The sequence below is a fragment of the Molothrus aeneus genome, chromosome 11 (assembly GCF_037042795.1).
Source record: "Molothrus aeneus isolate 106 chromosome 11, BPBGC_Maene_1.0, whole genome shotgun sequence".
Lineage (NCBI taxonomy): Eukaryota > Metazoa > Chordata > Aves > Passeriformes > Icteridae > Molothrus > Molothrus aeneus.
In genome coordinates, this window is record NC_089656.1 from 9,233,008 (window position 1) to 9,259,109 (window position 26,102).

Genomic DNA, 26,102 nt, shown 5'->3' on the forward strand with positions numbered 1-26,102 from the left:
AATGTCAGTTATGAATGAATGTTTATTATGTTTGCAATGAGAAAAATGTTGGCAGATAACTTAGACATCAGAGACCTCAGATAAAACAATGAAATGAATTCTCTTTCTATCCCTTTGGTTCTCACAGTCTCTAAGTCCTGCTGCATCTGCTAGGTCTGTAAATTGGAAGGGAAACCCTGACCCTGTTGATGTCCATAGAATTTCACTACTGAGCTTGGCCAGCTCTTGGATGCTCAATCCCACCAGTCAAATACTGCTGCTGAAGTTCAATTCGACTGTTTTAGAAGTATTTATGACTTTCCCTCCTTGTTTTAATATGTAATTTTTAAATTTTACTTTTATCCTACTCCCCCATATGTCTCAGGTTGTAGTTGTGGTTTTTTGTTCTTTTCCCCATGTACAGATAATTCTGTCCCTTTTCTTCTGGTAGTAGTTTTAAGGAATTGCTGTGGAATCCACTCTATCCAAAATGAGAGGAAGGCTAATAATATTACACTGCAAAGGTTTGGTTTCATGTGTGGCAGGTGCTGACTTTCATAGGTGGCATTTTTGTCAATTCTCCAATTTTACCTTTACTCTGGTTTCTCTCAGTAATGACCCTGACATTAAGATAGGGTTAAAACATCACTGGTAATGTCCAGTCATAATTCACCACTGTGGAATTGCACAGCTTCTCCCATAGTTCTGCTTTTTGAGTTAAGGTGATGCAACAATCACATACCTTTTGGAAAGGAAAACCTGTCCTTCCAAGGAGGTTCAGAAGTTGTTTGTCTGTTTAGCCTGAGTTCTCCTAACTGCTCTGCAAAATTTGGAGTTGGTAGCCTGGACATTGATCGTGAGTTGCACCCTTTGCTTCTGGTCTCAAGATACTTTTAATCCATCTGACTAAAATGCAAAGTATGGCTGAAAATTAGAGTGAAGCTGTCCTTATTTGAGAAGGCAGATCATTTGACAAAGCACATGGTCCTTTGCTGGAATGGGCCTTTGAGAAACATGGAATGACATGCCACCTGAGTGAGGGTGAAAGTTTAAACACTCATTTTTCCACCTGAGTGCAGCTCTATTTTGGTGTTTTCTTTTTTCTCCCTTCTTGTCAGATGCAGGATGAAGGCAAGAGAAAGATATTTTTTATGCCTGAAGATTACTATTCTTCATTCAATACACAGGGCACAGCAATCAGTTTACCTCATTTCTGGGATATTTTGGTGATTCCTAAGCAGCATTTTGAATTATTATCCCCTTTCCTTAGGAATGAAAAAAAAAATCCAAAAAAACAAACCCTGAAAAAAAGGCTTAATTCTTCTGGGATCAGTCTTAATATCTTTAAACTGGTGCTCATTCTCTTACTCTTTTCCTCCCCCACTTCAATTATGAGCAATTGGGTGGTAGTAATTAACAATTGTAGAGAGAAACATCTGCTAATACACTTAAGCCAGTCAGTTTGTTTTTCGTGAAAGAATGGTATTTCACAATTTTTCCAAGTTAATATTTTTCCTTTATTGTCTTTCCAATTTCAAATATTGTCCAGACCCATTTTTATAGTGTCTTAAGGTTATAGAAGTGAATACAAGACCATTAATAATGAACAAGAAAAGAACATAATAAAGAAAACATATGCAATATTTCAATTCATGAAACATTCTGTAAGGGAACATTGTTTTTGAGAGCATATGGTTATTCCCATGAGAAGCAATACATATTCTTTTTTCCCCCTCCAGTTGTGGATTCCCACAACAAGGGTATGTTTCTCTGTGTATTTGTCTATATAGCACGTTCTTTTTGTCAGGACTTGTTATCTGAGCAGGGAGGTAAGTAAGTATTTTTGCACAGATGATGTATTGTATGCAGACCTATTTCTGATGGCCTAGACTTTGGAAACACAAGTCTATTAAGTCTCCACAGTCCTTTGAGATAGCTATCTTGTCTGGTCTGGTTTAATATCATTGGCAGAGCTGAAAGGAAGTTCACATTGTGAATATATCTGAAACCTTGGCATGCAGCTCACTGGTGGATCTCTGTTTACAGGCTGCCAGTTTTAACTGTCCCAAGCAGACATTCTCATTTTATTTATAAGTAGGCTCTGCATGTGTTTGTATCCCTCATGAAATTGAGCACATGTCAATAGTCAAAACTAAGTATAGCAGCAAGATACCAAACACTTCTTCTCTTCTCAGACAAAACAGTATGTATTTTTAAATGTTCATTGGGTTTGGATGAGGCATATGGGGATATAGGCAAGACACATTATTTGATCACTTGTTAATATTATTTTAGTATCTCTATATTGCCCTTTAAAGTTTCTTCAGTTAGATTTCATTTTTCTTTGCTGAACGAAACTTGACATCAGGATGAGATCACCAGATTTCTCCATTTCATTTGAGCTCCAAAATGAGTAACTGATTTCAAAGGATAATTCCCTGGAGCAGCAAGGCCAATAAGTTCTTCAGATCAAAGGTCAGCAAAGCTCAAAGAGGATAATTTCTGGCATACAGTATTTAAACTCTCCCAAGGAGTGTACTGCAAGATGTATCCCCTCCTTCTCCAATAGAACCCTTGTTTTTTGAGAAGACTAATTTGTCAGTGCACATTTTTCCTCTGTTACATAAATTATACATTAAAGTGAAAGCTTCCTATCTGAACACACAAACTGTACATCCAGAAAGGCTGTTAACCATACCAGGGGAAGGAAGGGCTGCTCCTTCAGCAGAAGGTGACTCTGTGCTGTTCCTCTCTGAAGCACCTGCTGGGCTCTGGTGCTCTCTGCTAATGCCAGTGGCTTTCAGCTCAGTGCAGGAGCAGGGTGCTGGGAAGGAGGGAATGCTCTGTTAGACACTTTGTTTTGAGAGAAAACCCAACAAAGGGCGCTGTGGCAGGGAACAGCCACCTCCTGCAGGATCTGCCTCACAGTGCTGTGCCCAATGCAGTCATTTGAGATGCTGACCCTCAACAGATAAAAGACTACTGTAGAAGTCTTTTGGCCATCATGTACTTTTAACCATTTAAAAAATATGTGATAACAGAAGTGGATGTTTGTGTTTTTTTTCCAAATGGCTGTTCACTGTCCCAAAGAAGCTAGGGGTCATACCAGCCCAGCTTTCATTTATTTCATATTCCTTAGAGCAAGGCTGGGTGGGATTGCAAAAGCCTCTTTTACAGAAGTTTTAATCAGGTTATAACTGTGCTTGTGAAAAACCAGTCACTGGTGCAGATGAGACACTGAAAATCTGGGGGTGTGTGTATCTAATAGCTCTGAAGATGTACTGTCAGTGTAACTGTCCTTGTTGTGAAGGCCCAGGCTACTTTTTCATTTCTTGTTGATTTTAGAATGTTGCAACAAAGCTGGACTGAAGTAGAGAAACAAATGCTGTCTTTTGTTGTATGGGGGTCTTTCTGTCACCTTAGTTTTGAACTTCTAGGAATGTAGAGTTGCATTCAAAAGGCAAAGTGAGTATAAAGCAAACAGCACTTTATCAGATATACTTCAAAGTTATGTATTGGAAATAATATTTATTTTAATACCTGTCTTACCTGTGATAAACACTATACAAAAGTCTCCTAAGAAGCAGTCCCTGCTCATCCAATAACACCAGCTTAAAAGAATCAGGGAAGAAACTGCTGTGAAGCAGCTTTGTCTTCCTTTGTCTGACCTTCCTACTCAGCTTATGTTTGGTGTAAGGAATCCTAACATGACTTGGAGTAGAAATCAAAGCATATCAACATGTCATTATGTGTACAATAAACACCATCAAATTGGTATAATGCAAATTACATGTGTGCATTGGGAAGCTGGTGTTAGTATAACCTCAAAACCACCACTTAGTATCACAAGACAGGAAATTCCCAAGGTCAGCGTTTCATATTTATTCCCTTTTCTTTACTATACATCCATCTTACATAGCATACCACAGTTTTGAAAACAAACAAACAAAAGTAATACAATAATGTTAAATTTAAGCAAACAAATGTAGTGCAGTGTGGCAATGTGAATGTTGGGGCAGAAATCTGGAATTTCTGAGAGTGTGAAGCTATGGTAATGGGAGTTGTAAGAGTTTTATTTTGGTTTGTGTTTTGGTGGTTTGCTTTTGGTTTTTTATTGGTGTTGTTGGTTGGTTGGTTTCTTGAAGCTAATTTTTCTATTTTAAACATGAAAGAAAGTCCAGGAAAATGGCTCATGAAGTATCTTAACTTCTAGCATGTTAGTGACTTGCTTTCCTGGAAGAATGGTTGGGAGGCAGCTCAGCAGTGTGAGACACCTGGAGAGCCAGTAAACCCAGTCTGAAATGGGTCACCCTGAAGTGGAGGGGATCATCATGTCACCTCCTTTGTAAGGAATCTGACTTGATTGAAGTGGCACTGAATGAGATGCTACTGCCAAAGGCATCCCCAAGAAACAGTTCCTAACATGGCATTAGGATAAAGCCTTTGGGTAGATGCAAATGCTGCAGTGCAAGAGAAGAAAATGCTGACTTTAAGACTCATGCTTTTGCAACATTGCTGGGTTTTGGGGAGTTGGAAGGATTGCTGCTATATGTAATGGAGTGTGGGCATAACGTTGGCAGAGGTGTGTGGATGTGTAAAAAATCATGTCTAAAAGTCTGAGGGTAGGGTTAAAAAGTTTGTGTATATTTTCATAATGCTAATGAAGATAGAATTAGTTTTCTTCAGATATAGGGTTTCATCACGTGCAAGGCTGAATGCCCCTACAGAAGCCAAATGAACAGCTATTAAGTTCTAGACCTTTGTCTTTTAATCCACACGAGAAGCATAAATCTTTCTGTTGTATATCTGATATATGTTGTGATAGATATTAATATTGATGCTCTTTATGAGTGCTATTGATTTATGCAAGTGCCTAATGTTTTAACTTGAAACTTGAGTGAAATATGCTATTTCATGCATTGAAAAAATGCAGCTTAACCTTTTTGGCAGGTAGTGTTGCCTTCTTGGAAGGTACTAAGCTTTGTGTGTGTTTGAAGAGTGAAACTGGAACAGAATGAGGGCTTTATTTCAGCTTCATTACTTCACTCACTGCTGGTGAATGTGATGGGTTTTTGCAATATGTCAGAAACTTTCAATATTTTGCAAATTATTCAACTTATTTGCAGTAACAGTTCTGCTATTTTATATTCTCATAATACTGTGTTTGAACTTCCTGTGACTCTAGTGATGTTTGTAGGGGAGGCTGTGTACCAAAAGCTGTTGGTAGATTGTCTACTGAAATTATCCCAGATGTGTAGTGAACACAAAAGCAAATCAAGTATAATGATCCTCTCATACAAGTGTGCTGATATCAATTTCACCCTAAATATAAAGACAGATTTGCAAATATGAGACTGCTTTGACATTTCCTTATAAGCATTTTTTCTTAAATATGCTTTTCGCAGTGGCTTTGCCTCCAGAGAAGACAGATGGAGTTTGCAGTGGAGATGAAAAGAAAGCAGAAAAAGAAAGTGACACACGCACAAGTTCCAAGAAGCAACTGAAATTTGAAGTAAGTCCTTTGTATTTTAAAGTTTCACTGTACTGACATAATTATGGTAGAAAAATAACCTGTGGACCAAATAGTGTCATCTGATGCATGTTTATTGCTTCCAGTGTTTGTAGTGGGTACAGGAGGCAGCAGAACTGGCACAAATCAGTGCCTTGCTGTCAGTGCTCCATATGAGGTGATTAGTGGCACTTATTTCCAGGTTTGGAGAGAATCAAATGATGGTTATTTCTCTGCAGGATCTGAAATGCAGAGTAAGAGGAAGCTTTCAGTTTAACCCTTTATTTATTAGGCCAGCTACCATATTATCAAATCTTTAGATTGGCTTTCATGGACTATTGCACTTGGTTAAATATGCCTAGTGTAAAAGATGCCTGTGAAACCTTCTGCAATGATTGATCTTCAGTGCCCAGGTCTCCAAAGCGGAATAACCCTGACCTGCTACATGGGAAATCTGTCTGGTCACATGGCAGGAGGAGGAGGGTGATGAGTCCTATGGGCTATTTCCTTGTAGGCTTGCATCTGTAGAACATCATATAACTACCAGACATTGTGTGCAGTTGGCAGATTTTGTTTCTGTAGGGAGTGTTTTCATTAATATGAGTATGGAAATATGCAGTCACCCAGCTAGCGGGTTGTCCGTCTTGGTGAGGAGGAAGATATTCTGGCACCAGCAAAAAATAGCACAAATATTCATCTCTGCACTCCAGCCTTTTGGTGCTGGAGCCTCTCTAAGTAATGAGCTTTGTGTTTCCTCAGTTGACGTTTCGAAGACCATGCAGGCACCTTGCAGCATGGCTGGAGTGTTCTTTTCCATCTTGCTCTGGTACAATTTTATATTTTATTGTTTTAAAGCAGATGAGGGGGAGGTAGGTTTCCCATGGGTAGTTCAGGTGTTGCTTTTGTGCCTTCTGGGGAAGTTACTTTTCTTTTTTCCTAGGTTTTTTTTTTTTTCCCCCGCGCTGCTATAACTCTTTTTCTAGGCCTATTTTATATTCTACCTGAAGTAGCAGATATTTGCAGACAGGAAAGGCATGATAAATTGCAATTAACAGTGCCTTGACATTTGAACGTTGGAGGACACCTGTCAACATGGTTGGTGCCAGAGTAGCTGGAGCTCCACTGTACCAGCAAAGTCTGTGCTTGTTCCCAAGTAGTTCTTGGCATGCCATAAAGGTTAGCACTTGGTTCTAGGCACCGTGACTAATGCACGGAAGGTTTCCATGGCTCTTAGCTAAGCAGAGCACATCCTCACATAAAGATGTTATGTTAGGCAGTGTGGGACAGGGAAGTACTAATATGTGGCAAGAAACCAAGTATTGATATTTTTTTCCCTTGTTCTACAAATGAAAGTTTTCCAGCAGTGTAAGCTGGGAGCTAAGAGACTGGTAAATGCTTCAAAGGTATAAAAGAATCAGAAAACCCAGTGTTGCGACAAGGGGTCTAAACCTGAGGTGAAAGTGATTTGGCTTTTAAAGGTGCCAGGAATGTTTATGTAACATGAAACTGTGTTTCCACAGTGGAGTGTGGGGCACTTGGCAGCTCTCAGCCGGGCTTGTTACAACTGAGAGGAGCTGCCTTTGAACTCGGCAGGGGACCGGTGCCCATAGCTGCTGAAGGGAATTGGTTTCAAGTCGGAAGATAACCAGGTGTTTTGAGGTCTATCATGCTGAAGCTATTTGGGCCTGTTTATTTTACTTGCATACAGTGACTTTCATTTTAATTGCACTGTAACTTCTCTGTTTTGCCTTTTTGTGGCTCTGGATAATTCTGATTGCACAGGCCTTGAGAGGCAGCAAACGATTTGCACCCAGGTGACTGGAGTCAGTCAAAGTGCATCCTTTGTTCTTGGTTTTGGTTTGGGGATTTTTTTCCCCTTTAACAAATTGATTCTTTCAGGTTTCCACAGATCACACTCTCACTAACAGAAGCATAGTTAAAACCAGGAGCAGGCTCTACTCCCAGGTTGTTCTTGCCAGTTTCAAGGCAGGCTCTGTTTCAGGAGCTTCAGTGATGTTGTACTGCACTAACTCTGACAACCTTTGCCTGTCAAATATCTGTGTTGAGGACAGGTCTCTCTGGTGGGGATCTGTTCCACACTGCATTAATCCTTACTCCTGGCCCTGTGGTTTGCTACCTCTGCTTCTGTTGTCTTCTTCCTGAGTTAAGTGTAGTTTTCCTTCTCACATTTTAGTGGGGAATCTTACCATGTTTCGAGAGCTTCAGGGAATAGTCTTGTACCTTTTCCTGTTTTCTACAATGTAGTAGAAAGCAAGTTGTGAATTCCCTGAGGTGTAGCCCAGAGAGTTGGGAGTGTTGTGTGATTATGATGGGACCTATTTGTTGTGGTGGACAGAGACCTCTCCAGGACATACCCTGATGTCCTGTCTTCCTTCCTTCCTCCCTCCCTTCTTCCCACGAGGGAGGGAGGAAGTAAGAAAGCAGCATCTCACAGAGCCTCCTCTGCAAACAGGCCTTTTGCTGTAGGTAATCAGCTGCTCTTTGCATGTTTCTTAGGAATTGCAATGTGATGTGTCTGTAGAGGAAGATAACAGGCAAGAATGGACCTTCACTCTGTATGACTTTGATAACAACGGAAGAGTCACACGTGAGGTAAGCAAAGTACAGCTGCCCCTTTATGTGCAGCACTTGCTAACAAGAGAAGTATTTTACAACAGGAACATTTTTTCTACTATGAAGTGGAGGTGTCCTGCCAACTTAAACAGCAGTTTCCATGGACCCTTCCCTCCTAGAAACAATCCCACCAGTAGTTTGCTGTTTTCAGATCTACTGTACCGTTCTTTAGGCTGGTTGTTGTTTAATACCTGAGATCAGCCTTTAAAAAGTAGTACTGGCATTTGAGGAGGAAAAATATCTGAAACAACTGAACAGCTAAACACATTGTCAAAATAAACCCCTGCAAATGTATATTGTTCTGGCTTCTCTCCTGCTTTTCAGAGTTAAGCTAACCAAATAGCAAGGTTGCTTACTGACATTCTTTCCAACAGTACTAACTATACTCTTCTATTGTTTTTATGAATATTGGGCTGATCTCTGCCTTTTCCCTCCAAGTATAAATAACACTGATGATGTTCTCTGGAGGACCATAAAGAATGGCTGTCAAAGCATACCTGTGTGTATTTTTTATTATCAGGATGTCTTCAATCCAAATTAGAGGATGTATAGATTAGGATATAGTTCTTTCTGAGAACTATTTCTGCCCAAATTGAATAATATTTCTTCTAGAAGAATGTCTTTTACTTGGGATTTATGCTGTCTGCTGTCATTGATTTTTGTGATGTGTGTTTACTGGCTCCCATGCCTTTAGATAATCAGCTGAAAATCAAAGGCTTTTTTCTCTCTTAGATCTGATGCTGGTGCCTGTGACAATTACTAAAAACTGTTTGAAAGCAATAGGGCAAATACTGAAAGTGTAGTGGCCTTAGACGCCAAAAAGTCTGAAGCAAATTTGTTTTGACATTGCCAAAGGTGATGGTTATTCAGGGTTTTTAACGTGTATTTGAACATCATTACAAGGCTATTTTTATTGTCTCTACTCTATAGTGCTTTGAATAGTCAAGTGAAATCTGTGCCCCTCATGCACAAGAACAGGCAGATGAAAAGTTGCAGGCTAAGTCCGGAGTTTCAAATAGGAAGATGAGATAGAGAGGGCAAGAAGGACGGGTGAGGTGAGGAAGTAGTATTGTATTTGTTAATGTTTGTGGAACAGAGACTGGAAAAATTAAATAACTTGCTTGAAGTCTCACGAGAACCTAGTGGCAGATTGAACCCAGGTCTTTCAGGACCCAATGCTAAGTCTTCATTACAAGATTATTGTGACTCTCAAAAATAGGGGAAAAACACACAAAACCCAAACCCACAGACATTGGGTGTCTTTTACATTCAGGCATGGAATTCCCATTAATGTCAGTGGGGGTTCCGTGTGCTGAACATAACGAGAATATGCTTTCAAGTATGTATACAATAATTACTTGTGATTATGTGGTACACCAAAGAGCTTAATTTGACTGTACTTTGAGAATATGTTACAGCCAAATTCTACCTCTCCCTGCTACAAGAGCAGACTACAGCTTAACTGAAACCAAATCTGTGCAGGGATTGAATATTATACTGCTCTGAGATCTGGAGATTGCTACATTCAGGCTTGAACCTGTGCCAAAAAAAATTCTTTCAACCAAGGGACCAAATAGGTTGATAATTTTCAGCTCTTTACATGTGACCAAAGATAGAAACAAGAAGTATGCACCATTCCAAATCTTCCCCTTTATGTCATACACTTCTTTTGCAAACTGTTCCAGGGCCATTTGTATAAGCCATCTTCTTGGTTATCTTCTGTTGAATCCAGGTGCAATTTATGAGGGGTTTTTTTGAGCAAGAATGACCAACAATAGCAGCTCATAGATAATCCTGGCCACAAAAGAGGAATTTTAGTCTCTTAATATGACATAGAATTTCTTGTTCTCTTGGCCCCTGGGAGATGGGCAGACATAGTGTGCCTGATACTGTCCTTTGCTTAGCAACTCTGCTCCTGTTCCTGCAAATGACTTAACCAGGGGGAACATTAAACATTTGAATAGTTTCAATTAAAATTAATAAGAGACATGTTTTCAGTCAAAAGTATGTGAAGTACATTGCTGGAGCAGGGACAAAATGGGCAGTCTGAGGAAGAGGCAGATCTGTACCAGTGCCCTTTAGTGAGCTGATGAAAATGCATTCAGACCAGTCAGCTTTTCTTAACAAAGGTCCAGTGTTCTGGTGAGAAAAGCTTAATATGGACCTTTTCTCCTTCTTGGAGAATTTCCCTTTAATGTCTCCTGGATTTATATATGGATTTAACAGAGACATTTTTTCAGTTAGTTTTTTACCTGCAGACCTGGAGGTGCTTTGCAAAAAGAAGTCAGTAGCATTATTCTTGCTTTTCACCACGTTGTAAAAGTGAGACAGTGGAAAAGAAGTAGCTTGCCCACCCACATCTATTTCATTTGATTCCAAATCATTGTGTTTAAAACATTGTACCTCATGTCCAGAGAATTTCCAAAGGAATCCAGTGTTAAATTAAATTTGTAAGACACACATAGCTGGGGAGCAATTTTACTGATGAATTGAATTGGCTTTTTCATTCAAATGTATAAAAATTGTAAATAAGGTGTGTATTTCGTTGCTACAACTTCCCTTGGGTTCTACAGAATGACAGATCACTGCTAGAGCATTCAAATTCCATTTTAGTGAAATTTCTCCTGGATCTAACAACATCTTCAGAACTTAATGCTGCTTTGATTTCCTCCTAGAGTCTGTATGACTTATTCTATAGTCCTTATAATTAGAAATTCACATCTAGTCATGCTTCTTGAAGAGATAGACCCGTTATGAAAGCATAATTATTGGGATGGCAAGTTGTAAATTAACATTACTGTATGTTATTAAACTTCTGCTTTTTCTGTCATAAAGATGACCAGTTCTCAGTCCTTTTTGGTTTAGTGAGAGATAACTTTTCCTGCTGTAATATGTATATTACAAAACTTGGCTAATAACACTTCCCTTCATTCCATAAGCCATAAGAGGACAATTCATTATGTACAGCAGGCCTTTTTAGAACTGACAGCTGCGCTGTAATTATCTTCACAAGAATATTTGTAATCGGACTTGAAACTTGGATAATTGAACTAATGTGTTTTGATCCGTGAGGTTTTATATTGAGCTCTCTGAATGTAATTATGCTTCATAAACACTAGGTTTTTTTTTGTTGTTTTTTTTTTTTGTAACCAGTTCTTCCTTGTAATATTGAGTTTCTTTGGTGAGCAACTGCACAGGAATAAGCACAAAAGAAAGTTACTTGTCAGGACAAAAAAAAAAAAAGAGAAATTTCTTCTAGAGCAGCTTTTGAGCAGATAGCAAGTGGAGTTCCTTTTGCGTTCCAAATAAGAACGATTCAAAAATGTATGTGATCAAACAGAGCTGATGTTGCAATAAAAACATCCTGCTGTATGTAGAAATCAGACTACAAACAAAGTACAAATGAGACATTTGTATTTATGTTTTTCCAAGGGAAAAGTAATGAACTGATATTGATGTTTCTCTTCATGCATTTTTAATGCTAAAATTGTTCTTTGTATCTTACATTAAATACCAAATTTTTCCTCTTATGTTTCCTTTGTGACTTGTTCTTTCCCTTTTTAGATTCTTTTACTCCTATACTCTGATGAATAAAAATGTTTGAGGTTATATCTGCATTCAGAGCTCAGCACCAAGTCATTGACTTGGGGAAGGATATTGGCTTTTTTGGGTCACCCATTTATCAGCCTGACCCTTATCTTGAAATCTGTTGGTTTTCACTGTGTTTGTGCTAACTCAGGATATAGAAAGAACAATGAAACCAATGCATAGAGCAGCAGTGCCTGTTGTATCTGTGGCCATCACTTCAGTCATTAGAAATGATGGCTTCATGTCAGATAGAAATATTAAGAAAAAATATAACTTTCTCTCTTGGTTTTAAGGAGAGTCAAAGAATTCTCTCTCAGGCAAGCTACAAAGAATCAAACTGAATCTCTCAGTTTTATTGAACTCTTTGGTTTTGGGGGTGTTCTCTGGGGGTTTGTTTGTTTCGTTTGTTGCTTTGGTTTTTTGTTTGTTTTTGTTTTTTTTTTCTAAGGGGAGGCTGGGAGTTCAGGGTTTTTTGGGTGTTGTTTGTTGGTTGGTTGGGGTTTTTTTGGGTACAAATATCTCATTCTGTTAAATTAATTCTAATGAAAAAAATCTATTAGTGTCTTCTACAAAGATCTCTAATTTGCTAACTAGTGATGATAATCTATGCTAATATGGGAAAAATAAGGTCATCCCTTTACTACTACTATTCCTTAAAAATAATACTTGGAATAGGGACTTTCTCAGTCTCACACATATTCTGTAAGGAATGAGGAATACTTCAGTGCTCTCATTCTTTTTTCAGACCTATTGGTTCCTCTAAATGTTACAAATTTCTCTGAATGTTATAAATGACTGTTAATCTCCTACTGGAGATCCATAAAGTATTCTGCAGATAGATGTGTGAGAGCAGCATACATGTGTGGACTTAACAAATGGAAATATTTCAGGCAATCTATTAAATTTTCTCTTCTTAATATACTTTTGTTGCATTGGCTGCTTGATAAAAAAGGATGAGATTTTCACCCTGGAAAAACCAACCATGGTGTTCAATAAGCAAAAGACAAATAAATCTGGGTATGGCACGTGCTGGCTGTTTGGGTACTACTCAGTGAGCATTTGTTTTCCTCTCTGTGGAAAAATATCATAGTTTCAGTTTTAGTACTTGATTAACCTAGAGATCCCAGCAGAAATTTTTCATACCAGAAGCCCCTCAGAAGTTAGAGTCATGCAGAATACTTCCCTCTAAATATATTCCATTTACTATGAAGGAGAGAAATATTTTTGTTCATTCTTGTTTCTCCTTACCCATTTAATATGGTAGTCTAAAAATACACTTTTTGTGGGGGAAGGGCCAAGCAGTCTAAAGCAAAACAGTTGCAAAATACCATGATTTGCAAAACTCATCATTCATTGTGCATAAAGGTTTGATTCTTTGGTAGGTGGGCTCTGAGTATGCTGGTTTATGTATCAGACAAGAGGAACATTTGACTAGGTTTTATTCTTGATCTTTGAGGCTAAATTTCTTGAGGATGGTGAAAAGCCCAGGCTGGGGTGTAGAAGGCAAAGCTGTCTCAATGGATTTAGGCAGTTTTTAAATTAATTTAAATACAGATAATGTTCAGTGGGACTGCTTTCAAGGGAAAGAAGTCTGCTGGCAGGCTACTGGGAGATGAAAATACTTTTGGGGTAAATATACATGTAACTATAAAATACAGAGTGTGTAACATATATCTTAATTGTCTATTGCTACCAATTTGACAAGAAACCATTACCATATTAGCTGCCAAAACAGGGCTGTGAGAAAGGAATTTTAGTGGCAGTTCAAATTTCATTGACAAAGACCATTCTCAGTAGATCAGTGCCTCAGAAATTCAAGTGTTATAATTGTGAAACAATAATTGTGAAGCAACAGGAGGCTAAGCTGCCTTGTGGCTGGTACCTGCTCAGCCAGGACTGTGGTACACGAGACAGAACAACCCAAGCAGCCTTGTTTGACCAAATCAGAACTGTCAATTTGCTGTAATTCCCAACCCCAAATTAGGACCACAAGTAAATGAATCCTGTAATGAAAACGTTGTTGTCAGTATTTAGGAGATCAGCATAAGCACTGAGTGGTTGCTCATGGCTGTCCCTAACCTCGATCTTGGGACACATCCAGTGTGGGCACCACGTTCTGCAGTGCCAGAATGCAGGAACTTCAGGGCTGCATGTTAAACACATAACAAAATGCAGAGACAGCAGTGTGTCAGTCCACAAGGGTGCTGAGTCCTCTGTGCAGTCATTTCACAGCCTGGACATTAATTTGGGTTAATTTGGGCCTGTTTGGCTGAGATGTGCAACTTGTCCTGATGTGATATGCATGTGCACATATTTGTGATTTGCCAAGTATGTGTCACACAAATGCCACATTTTGCCTTCCCTGACAGCCTTTGGGAGTAGGTTTTAAACTGCTGAGTCAAGCAGCTTGTTGAGAAAGACCCTCACAGAACACAAAAAGCAGATTGTCAGCCAGTTAGCAAGTTAGACCTCAACCCTGAAAAAAAACGTGTAAAAGGTCAGTGGGGGATTTTCTGTCTTTGGTTTTTGAAGCTGAAATAGACTGGATGTACAAACATCTGGCTTTACAAATATCTGGCATAGCTGAAAAAAGGAAGAAGGGCAGATTACTGTGAGTGAAAGAGTTGATAATAACCTCTTGATAGCAGCCTTGTGTGGAAACATGACATGTTGGCTAATCAACACTTGTCCAGGAATGTATGGGAAAAGCCCCACTCACCCACGTGCTGAGTGTATGGAGCCCAGTTAAGAGTAAATACTGTGCTTACGTGTTTTGCTGAAGGAGAAGGTTTATCAAAGAGTGGGATTATAGCACAATGCTCCTGAACATGACTTATGGAGGATGTATAAAATAACAGATATGGCTTGTTTGTCTGTTTATGTGCTAGCCTGGATTTTTCCTCTTAGATGAAATAAAAATTCAGGCCTTCAAGCTGGCTGGTGGATGTGACTCTGGCCACATTTAGAGATCTGGCTAGGTTTCAAATTAGGGTGGAAACGTGAGAATGGAGATGTATTAAAGAGCTGTGAGGTGTCCACCAGATTGACATAGAGCACTCTGTCCCACACTCAAGCTTTAGACAGGGATTGTCAGGAGCATGGAAAGCAGCTACTGATAACAGCCCATATAGATTCTCGCAGCAATGAGAGAAAAAATACATATTCTGCTCTCTTTTTATGAATACTGTCTTGAATTTACAGGTCTGGAGAATTTCTCCTAAGTGCAGAAAAGTTAGAGAAGTTGCATGTTAAGACAAAGTCTGGACCCTCTAGGATTTAGTTATTCATTCTTCCTATTGAGCTGGAAAATCATCTACTGTAATATCATTGGTCCTGGCCATAAGGTCAATATTTCTCTAAATTCTGTGTGAGTAGAAATTAGCATTTCTATGTAATCTTTAAAACTGGCTCCATAATGAGGACTGTGTATTGACTTCTAAAGTGGTGGGGGGCTCCATTAGGGCATACTAAACTTTGAGCTGCCCATGTTACAAGTGTGACTCCTGAGCAAAGGAGAAGTTGTAGAGGTTTTGAATTTTTATAGACCTGACTCTTAATCCTCAGAACCAGTTATACCTAACAAAAGATGATTTAGGTATTTCCTTTGTGCTTGCAGGCATCTGGGAAGAGCTTGGGTAGTAGGATAGATCAAGGAAAAGGAAGACCAGCATGGGGAAGTTCTCAGATATGCATTCAATGGGCTCTTTATAGCCTGCAATGATCAGAATGCTTTATCAGAATGCTTTGGCCTTAGGTTGGTGCCCAAGACCAGTTTGGGTAAAATCCCTTTGAGGAAAAGCAGTGAGCAAAGAGATCCCTTTTTCATCCTGGCAATTTAAGGTAGTGCCCTGATTGAGCCTGGCTAGATTAAATCAGCCTGGGAGACCTTTGAGCATCACCAGCTACTAAACAGTGTTTCTCCTGTTTGAAACCATTGGTTTGTTAAAATTGGCTGGTGTTCTTTCCCATATAGCCAGACATGTAAGCCTCTGATCACATCCCATTGCCTTCAAAGAGATCTGTGAAGAAGGTTCTGTAATAGGCCTGACTGGATAATATTTGCAGTTCAAAATGTGTGTTTAAAACTGGTTGAATTTTGCAAAATATGCTAAACCCCAAAACACAGATGGTAGGGTGACATTCAGACAGACATAATTTCTTTCCAAACCTGAGGTTTACAGTTCTGCCACTTTTCTTACTGATTTTCCTCTAGATAATCAACCATTTAACTATGCCAAGGGAAAAAAAAAACCAAACACCAAATCAAAACCAAACAAATAAGAAGACTGTAATGCCCAAGATTTTCCTCAATTGATGTATTGGCCACGTGAACTCAATTTTTAGTGGAGTATGAATGATTATCCCTGGGTTCTGTGTAAATCAAAGAAAAGAGAGGGCAGAACACCATTTTGCTGATTCAGACCTTGGGAAACCTGCAGATCTTGTGCTGTTGTTATTGGTTTGATCTGCTTAGCCCCAGTTCATAAACCCATTTGATGAAGATTGTAACACTCCTGATTGTAACTGTGCAAGTTGAAGTCTTCTAAATTCAGTGACTTCTGAGGATACCTCAACATTTAATAGTGCCAAATCCAAAACAATTGTAAGCATTGAAGCTGTGGGTTTCATGCCATTTTCACAGTGCTGTGTTCTTCTGTGTTTCAATCCTTCTCCAGGACATTACCAGCTTGCTTCATACCATCTATGAGGTAGTTGATGCATCAGTAAACCATTCTCCTAGTTCCAGCAAAACTCTGAGAGTGAAACTTACTGTGGCACCAGACAGCAGCCAGAAGAAAAAGAGTATCTTGTTAAATCATACTGGTAAGGATGTGCAATCACCCATTGGAAAAATACAAAAGCTTCCAGAGTCCCTTGAAAATCCATCTCTATATTTTGTTAATACAAATACATATATACTTAAAGGCAAATAATTATGTGGGTCTTTTAAACCCCATGAGCCTGCTTTATGATCTTGACTGTAAAATTACCTGCCCTCCTTTCAGAGTCTCATTAGCAAATGAGGGTTCCCCCTTCTGATGGATGGCTTCTTTTGGAAGCAGCAGTAACCCAACTGTAGTGTAACTGTCTTTGTGCACTGCAAGGCAGATCTAAGGCCTTCTTGACTTGCACCACTTTATCTCTGCTGATATTGCAGCACTTGGTTTGTGTGGGAGGAAGTGTAGGGGTGTAAAATCTTTCTTGCCCAGTGCGTAGCTACCACTGCTGCTGGGTAAAAATAAACAATTAAGCATAAGTAAACTTAAATAATCTGTGCATAAAAATTGTACATTTTCTGTGCTGGCATAGTCTGCCATTGTAAAAATGTTTGTACCACGATGGCTCATCTAACTTATCTTCCCTGTAATAATAATTGTATCAGCATAGTTACTTCAGTAGGTAGAGTAGTACTAAATTGAAATACTTAAAAGTATTTAAAATAATACTTCAATGGAAAATGTAGGCATCAGATCTAAAAGGAGAGCCTGGTCACCTCAATTTTAATAAAACAATCACTCCCACAAGTACAGACACAGGCAAATTCTCACTGCTGGGGAGCTCTGTGGTGCATTAGGACAGCACTGAGCCTTCAGTGTGAGTGTGGCTCCACCTGGGCTGCCCCATGGAGTGCAGAGTAAACCCAGCCCTGGCTGAGATCCTGCAGTCCAGGTCACCTCTGAATAAAATCTGTTCTTTGGGTGAAAGCAGGCCTGGGAAGATGACAGGAAATGATGCATCACATCTGATCTACTCACACAAACAGAGGTGTTTGCAATGTGGAATGTTGGTTGTGCTGGTCAGCAAGGACAGCAGTGTGACAATAATGTACTTTCTGCTGGCAGATTTGCAGAGTGCCAGGCACAGAGCTGAAAACAAAGCTAATGAAGAAGCAAGAAGCTCTGAGAAGAAGCAGAGGGCTTCCCTCAGGTAAGGGGAATGAACACTGGCCCCTGACAGGCACTCTGAGGAAACCTCAACCATTGATTCCTTGCTTGCTTGTTTTATTTTAAAAAATTATTTTAAAATAGAAGAATTACAGGAGTTTCCATTGTGGACTTAAGAGCACATTCTATAGCTGGATACCTATGTTAAAACAAACAAAAAAGAAAAAAAAATCCTGGCATTTTCTTTCTCTATGAGCTCTTTGGAGGATCTGAATTGTCTTTTTAGATGCCATCTGCAAGTAAGTGAGGTTAATAGCAGAGCTTTTTGGCTAAAAGTGTCCAAAAACCTTTTCCACTACTTCAAGGCCATCTCCTGCCTTTCTCTGTCCTCCTTCCAGCCCATCTTTTTCACTCATCAACTCAAATAGTGCCAAGCTTTGCACGGGCTAATTGGTTACCAGCTCATAACCCAGACAGAATGCTAGCAGGTCATCTTTGTGTGTATTTGATATATTTTAGGATTTTATGTTTCATAGCAGAAACTGCTTGGAAGGCAAAGGGAAGTGTGTACTGAAATACTGCAGTAATGACATTGACTCATTAGTTATGTTTGTTTCTTCAGCTGCAAATTTAAAAAAGAAAAAAAACCCAAACCTTTGGCTTTCCTTAGATTTAGGGATATTTGTCTGGATACATAGCAAATTTATCAGGAGAAGGAGCATTCAGTCTTATTGAAACTGACAAGAGAACAGTACCTCCCTTTTTTGGATGGAGAAAAAATGCTAGTGAGTTTTTCCAGTCAGCAAATCCCAGTACAATCAAATTTCAGATTAAAAGAAGAATAAAATTACTATTAATCTTGTGTCAGCAACTCTGCACAGAATCTTCTATGAGCTGAAGAATACTCTGTGGTTTTACTTGCTGGCCTAGATGTGGTGTGCAGATTCCCTCTGCCCATTAGCAAAGTTTTGTCCTGTGTGAATTCAATAGATTGGTTTTGTTTGATAATCTAGTGCAAAAATCCCTTTTCAGTTTGAAGTCCCCTTCTTATCCACCTTAAAGTCCTGGCTCTGCAAATGTAGTGTTTTTATGAACAGCAGGCATTTCCAATTAAATCCACAGTCATGGAAGCATCAAATGTTGGGCCAAAATGTTTGTCCTTCTCCTTCCTTTGGTGAGAGGCTTCCTCACAGAAAAACTGTATTTTGAGCTGAGTAGATCAGCATCAGACAATGGTCAGCAGCTGCCAGTTTTTGTTGCATCCCACTAAATGAGGACAGGATGAAGAGTGTGCTGTTCACACTGTGTGTGTTTCAGGGATGTTTGTGCACTCTGGCCAAGCTGACAACCCTCAGGAAAGCTGCTGAGGCTCAGGTCAGAATCTCACAATATTAATGCAGTTGCTTCCCTTTTGAAAGCAGCAATGAGAACTTGTGAGAAGTGCACACATTTCACATGTTCAGTCACTTAGGGAATTCTAGGCAAGATGTGATTAATATTCAAGATAAAATGGATAGAAATGTTTTTGTCCTGAAGGTTGGGAGATAGATGGGTTGGATTTTTCATTTGCTGAAAGCTCCAGGCAGGAGTTTTCACCTGTAGGGCTAATAAGAGTATCAAGATAAGTAGCTAGATTCATGGCTAGATAGCCTGGTTCTCCCTGGCTGACTTAAACTCTGTGTTCTCAGTGAGTGAGGCCCTCAGGGGATGTCCCTGCATTTTCTGCCCTGTGCTCTATTCCCCTTTCCTGCTATGTTGCTGTGTGCTCTGTACCATCAGGATGACACATCAGCATGGGAATTTTAGAAAGGACTTCCATACACCCCACAAACCCTCCAGCAGATGCCCTTTTTTATTAGAACCAGAATCATACCAAGCCCAAGCCCGGTAACAGCACTGTGTTTTTGCACAGTCCTCAATGCACGGTTGGTGCCTGCCCAAGTCCTCCCATGTGTTTGCAGGACAGCACTGAGGGCCTGGGTGCCAGACACTCCAGTTCTCAGAAGTACTTGGAGTTCCTTTGACACTGGAGCTCATCTCTCATCACTGTATAATTGCATTGCTGTGTATATTTGCATGAATATTGCTGAACGTCATCTTGCATGCAAGAAAGTTATTAGAATGTAGGGCTGTGGCACTACTGGCATAATTTTTTTCCCTCTGTCTTGATGAGAGATTTAATTTATTACAGTAACAAAATAACAGGTTCCCTGTTAGCTTCATTTCCAAGAGCAGTGCTGGATGCAGTGTTACTTAATTGTGTTGGATCAAACTCAGTGATGTTTTTTCCGGGTTAACTGGGAATTGTCTTCAGCACATGTGTTCAAGTCCCAGTGGTTTCTGTAGGTGATTCATGCCTGGCAACTGCAGTTAGGCAAGTTCTAGCCCCAGAGATCTTTAATGTTCACATGCTAAAGTGTAACAACACAACAACAAGTGTAAAGTTGTGTCTGATACTGGAAAGGTGCTGAGTTGGTTGGGTGTCCAAAATGTAGAGAATACATGGACATTCCTTTTTTTTTATTTTTTGAGAGTAGCCCATGTCACCTTTCAAAGCTGACTAGAATCTTTAAACCTTACCTGCTTTCCAGGCAGACTCTCCTCCATTCAGGAGACTCTACCTCTATCAAAGTAGAGCAGAAATGATCTTCCAGTTTGGTCAAGTCTTGTGACTTTGATAAAAGACACTGCAGGCCTGGGTCTGACAGAGACACGAGGAGCCTCAGTTCTGTAATGTCCCTGAACAGTACAAACTAGACCAGGAAAGCCATTTGTGCCAAAGCTCAGGGGGATCAGCTGCCTCTGGAAACTTAGAAATGTGTTAATAGACTAAAAGCAGAGTACTGGGCACCATACAGTACAGAGCCCATATTTAGCAACTGGTGTAGGATACAAGGCCAGATTCTGGTGTTAGGCTGACATCAGTGCACTTGCACAGGGAAATAGCAAAGCCAATCTCGTGGTCCTGGAGACTGAATTGTCTGAATGACAAGCAGCAACTTAATCAAGGGTTTTCTGCTTATACTGTTTGTTATATTGAAAATGTTGTTCATATTTGCAGACTTCCCATTTAAATTGCTGAATAAAATTGTTTGGTATTATGGGCTACAATACTGTAAACTTCTGCCTGATTTTTTTCTGTCTCATAAATGAGTGGTATTTCAGATATTCATTCTCAGGAAATAGTTCTGCTATAAATAAAATTGCAAAGCTGAGCAGGAAAAGGAGTTGGGATTCTAAAGCCAGCGTCTGATCTGATCTTATTAATTATATTTTGGAAAGCTGCAGTTACCTCTGAGTGTCCTACCAGCACCTTCTCTTCCCAGGCTCTCTCTGATTACTACACCTGTGGTGTTGCCTGACTTTCTGAAGCAGGAGCACATGGATATTGATCTGGATTACCCCAGCACTTCCTCACAGTGGTGGGAATGGTCATGAATCAAAAAGGAAATTTTCTTTGGCGTGTCCTAATTGGAGAATTGGTTGAATGATTTGGCCCTAAGACAGAAAGTAATAAATGCTAGGAGTGGTTTTATTTGCTTTTGCACATGTGATGCAATTGGAAAGCCTCCTTTGCTTTGCAACACCAGGGTTGATTTATGTGAGGAGAAGGAACAGTCAGTTTGGGCCTATCGTCAAAACAAGTCTGGTCATCCACAGTTTCAAGCATTTGTTGTTTCTTTGTGAGCAGCTCCTGTCACTTCAAAGGGTCCATTAGTTGTTGGTTTGCAGATGGTGATAAGAACTTTAAAGAAGTTCTGCTGAATGGTAATTTTGCTTCCTGCTGACAGATACCACCAGAGTGAGAACAATCCAGAGCAAAGTGGGTGCTATCGTCATTGCGTTGATGAGAACATTGAAAGGAGAAACCACTATTTGGATCTTGCAGGAATAGAAAACTACACATCAAAGTTTGGGCCAGGTAATTTATGTTGTAACCTCATAATCTTTTGTTCCTTCAGTTGCATGTTCCATGCCAGGGACAGTGAATTGTGAAGCTGTGTGCTTTGTCTGTAGTGACTCAGGAATAGGACTGTGAATACTGCAAGATAATTACTGGTGAAGGTGGTATCACTACAGAGTGGGTAATGTGCTGCAAGGCTGCTTTGATGTACTTGTTTGTGTAGCTAAGCTTGGAGCTGAGCCTAGGAGAACAATCTTTACATCTAAATTATTAAGTTTAGTCTACGGGTGAGGTAAGGATTGACTTTTGGATGTTGGAGCTTGTTCCCAAGATGAGACCAGCACATATTTTATAGTCACTACTGACCCAAAAATAGGAGAATGTGTGTTTGTACCTGGAATTTTGGCTCTAGTCCCCACATCAAAGAGATTTGGATTTCCTTAATTTCCCTGCCCTCTGCCAGGGTTTTACTATTCCCTTCACAGTTAATTTGATGACCAAGAGTTGGTAACATAAAGATTTTTATACACATACACACACACAGTGTGTGTTCAACTTCTCTAGGTAGGTATTCATATTTGTGTATTATTTACTGGCCAGAATTATAAAATGTAATTAAACTAGACAGCTATAATTGCATTCACTTCCTTAGGAAAAATTTGTTCTGCCGATAATGCTATCCCTGCCAACTGCATGCTACTAATTACAACTTTGAAATACTAGATGACTAACTCAGCTTGTTATTTCCTAGGATCTCCTCCAGCAGCTCAAAAACATGACCCACCAGGCAGAATTGTGAATCAAACTAGATCCCGTTCTCATGAGCCTGAGACCTTCCATGCTCACCATAGGAAATCTCAAGTGGTGGATCCAAACCACATCAATCTGGCTGAAAGTTCCTATGCCAAGATTGCAGAAATCCAGCAGAGGCTCCGGAACCAGGACTCCAACAAGCACTTTGTGAGGTCTCCCAAAGCCCAGGGCAAAAACGTCGCCCCTGTGCATCCTGGAAGGGCAGTTAGGAATAAACCTTTCCAAGGGGTGCCCTTGCCCATGGCTTCCCCAAGTGCACGGGTGGGCCAGAACCTCCCGTACCTTCCCTTGCAGTCCCAACAGATCCACAAGAAGCATAAGCAGAGGGCAAAGGAGAATCACCAAATGTGCAAAACCTTCCAGTCTCCGGGGACAGTTGTGGAAAAGGAGCACGTGAGAGACCTGCCCACAGTCATTTTATATGAAGGCCAAGTGGGACAGATGATACAAAGACACGAGCACCACCACCATCACGAGCACCACCACCACTACCACCACTTCTACCAGACATAGAAGAGATCCCACCAACATTCTCCAGGAATCATCCCAAATGAAGGAAATGCATTCTTGTGATACCAGGACTAAGGCATTACTATGATTAATATTATCATTACTCCATTAATATTCAGCTAGCATATATTTTAGAGGTTTTATGGAACTCTTGAAACTCACCCTATTTATATGTTGTGGAACCGCATAGCTTACTCAAACACCTTGTGGATTTTTTTTTTTTTAAGTGGCTTGTAAAACAGCAAACAGCCATAGCTTTTTGAGCTGTGATTTAATACAGGTCGTCAACGCACTTCTGTACAAGTACTACTTCCAGTGTACTCAGAAAGATACTTCAAACACTCCTGCAGACATCCAGCTTTCCACTCTGCTGTACGCCGGCTGATCGCACACAAGCCTTTCATCAGGGGAGCAATGTTCGAAGGGTTGGACTCCAGAGATACTCAGATAATGGAAAATACAAACAGCTGCTACCTCTAGTATTATTCAGATTTTATTTTCTTTTTATTGATTGTAATGTGCTACAGGGGGGAATTTTAATATACTGTGTTCGTGTAGCCTGTTTGTGTTCACATCCTTTCAAATCATCTTAATTACAAGGAAATAATAGCTAAACTTGTCAACAGGGCTACATTTGTATGACTTACACTTTATTTTCTTGGAGATTCTTCATTGACACAAGTACAGTCTGTTATATACTGGGTAATATTTAAATATACTTCTTTTATTTTTGGTTTTTCTTTTGCTTATTCTCCACTCTGTTTGGGGTACTATTTGAAAAGAGAAGGATGTGAAATGGGGCTTTCCAAAGCAGCACTAGACTTTAGTGCTTGGGCCATAAGTATCATTCATGGGGCTTTGAGAAGGAGAGGGGTTGATTGGGGAGATTTGTTTTGTTTAAATCCACAGTTCTTTGTTATGAGAAAGAATTGAGGAAAATATACTTTCTCACTTTAAATGTTGGCAAATATATATAAAATATAAATATAAATATATATATATAAATATGCACACTCTCAGGTACATTTTGTTGTGTTTTAGAAATCTGTGGTTTGAATATTAACATTATATTTGTTTTTTCCACAACAGTGACTTTTTAGAAACATATGCCATGGCATTTTCTTGGTGCCTCCAGTTTGAATTTCCCAAGCACCTATCAATTTGTGCTTCTCCCATTTTAGAGATGTGTATAAAAGTATCATTCACAATCTTCCTGGATTCTTCTACTTTTTCCATATCAAAGGGCTTCCATTCCATGAAGGAGAATCAGATCACACTCACAAGACCTTAATGGTTGCTGAGAAATTTGAAGGTCAAAAGAAAATGGGAAAAGTGAAAAAAAAAAAAAAAAAAGGGTCAGCGCATTGACGTTTTGCTTTCTGTGGAGCCCAGATTTAAAATAGATTCACTTGGGTTTTGTACAGATCACCATTTTGCAGGTAGAAAGTGACTGGAAAACACCTACATTTCTTTTGGAACATTAAAGTAGAGAACTCCTACATAAAGACATAATTGTTCTATAAATGTATTTGCTTTTGGTTTTAATTATTTTTAATGTTGTGGTATTTTGTCAATAGTATATATTGTAAAATGTAACTATCCGACATTGTTATAAGCCCTTTACGATTGGGGTATTTTTTGTTTTCTGACTAGAGTTTTGATCAGTCCAAAATGGGGTCTTACCTTACTGCTGACCAGGTTTAGGGGGATGTTGTCCTTCCTAAGAAGACAGAGACATCACCTTGTAAACAACAGAGGGAAGCCTTGCCTTCTCACGGAATTGGAATGGAATCACTGCTTCATGGTAATTAGCTCAGTCTCTTGTCTCCCTGGATCAGCAGATGTTTAGACTTATTGTCCCCTTGAAAAAATCTGGTTTATTTTATTTTACTTTTTTTAGCTGTCAACAGCGTGTTCTGTAAAATCTAACAAAATGTTTTTAAAATGTGTTTGATCTGTGTGACAACTATACTGTTCTGTTTATTTTAAAATTCCTAAAGTCCAAAAATATTTATATGCAGAATTTTCTGTGTTGATAATATGAAAAGGCCACGAATTTGGTTAGTTACCACTGAGTTGTTCTAGTCTAAGCCTTTTTTGCTGCTTGTGTATCATTCTTTTTCAATGTATATATAATTATGGACTGCAAAAAGAAAAAAAAAAGGCATTTATATGTCTAGTAGAAGGAATAAGCTTATTTATATTATAGTGTTAAAAAAAGTCTGATGTATTCAAGTGACTTACATTATACCGCATGCAAACACACAGTGTACATTCCATCTAAGAAGGGATGCCATGCTATTTGTTTTGAAGAAGAAATTAAAGCTGTTCTCTTTTCAGTAGAGTATGTGCCACAAAGACTGAGAGGTGGAAATTGTTCTTTTTTGTTCAATTTTCAATTGTTCAATTTTTTAAAATGCAGATTGTTACTGAAAACCAGAAAACATTGTAGAAAACTCGAGTGCTTTCAGAATTGTGGGGTTTTCTAGAAAAGGGCAGCAAAGGGGTAAAACTGCTCCTTCACCCAAAGATATTTTGGTGGAAAAGAAAACAGCACCACTACCAAAATCCATCTGAGTGAGAGGTGTGCAGTGCTGGCTGTGCCAGGTGGACTCTGATGTGGAGCACAACTGACCATTTGTTACTGCCTGGCATTGCTTTGGTTTGGTTTATTATATTTGGACATTCAAAAGACAAATTCTGCCTTGCTCAGAGTCTGTGAAACACAAATGCATCTTAATAACATGGCATCCCCTTATGAAAACCTTACACCAGCCATGTATGAATATACAGTATCTAAATACTGTGTTGCAGTTGTGTTATGTGCATTATAAGTGTGAATAACATGTAGCACAGTTTCTTTTCACAAAACCTTAAATTTCTGTACCTTTTAAATATGTTTGCTTTTCAGTATTTTGTATAGTAAATATAGATGGTTTTGACTAAATGCTTTATTTATTTAACAGCAAAAACTGTGCCAAGAGAACCCCCTGTTAATTAAAGTTTTACTAGTTCAGAAAGTATATTTCTTTCTTCTTGTTGTGGATTTCAGGGGCCTGTTGCAATTGCTGTCAGTGCTTGCAGATCCCACTGATGAAAGAGCTTGCATTAACGTTTTTGGGAACAGGATCAGGAAATTACGTATGGGCTGGGTATGCTTTGGTCTAATATTTAAAATATCAAGTTTCAAAGTTAAACTTCTTGTCCCCTGCTGTTGGACCTGTGTTGAGTAACTGATATTTCATCTTGCTATTAATTCTGAAAACTTTTCCTTAAAAAA

At 39.3% G+C, this 26,102-nt stretch overlaps 1 protein-coding gene across 1 annotated transcript in view; it reads left to right on the forward strand.

Annotated features, from left to right (window-relative positions):
- Nucleotides 1-25,845, forward strand: part of NKD1 (NKD inhibitor of WNT signaling pathway 1) — a 105,913-nt gene extending 80,068 nt beyond the window's left edge. The window contains exons 5-10 of the mRNA XM_066557683.1: nt 5,385-5,491; nt 8,006-8,101; nt 16,387-16,534; nt 17,554-17,638; nt 21,387-21,517; nt 22,251-25,845. Of these exons, the coding sequence (XP_066413780.1) occupies nt 5,385-5,491; nt 8,006-8,101; nt 16,387-16,534; nt 17,554-17,638; nt 21,387-21,517; nt 22,251-22,825 (1,142 nt within the window). The 3' untranslated portion in view covers nt 22,826-25,845. The remainder of the gene's footprint in view (nt 1-5,384; nt 5,492-8,005; nt 8,102-16,386; nt 16,535-17,553; nt 17,639-21,386; nt 21,518-22,250) is intronic.
- Nucleotides 25,846-26,102: the final 257 nt, after the last annotated feature.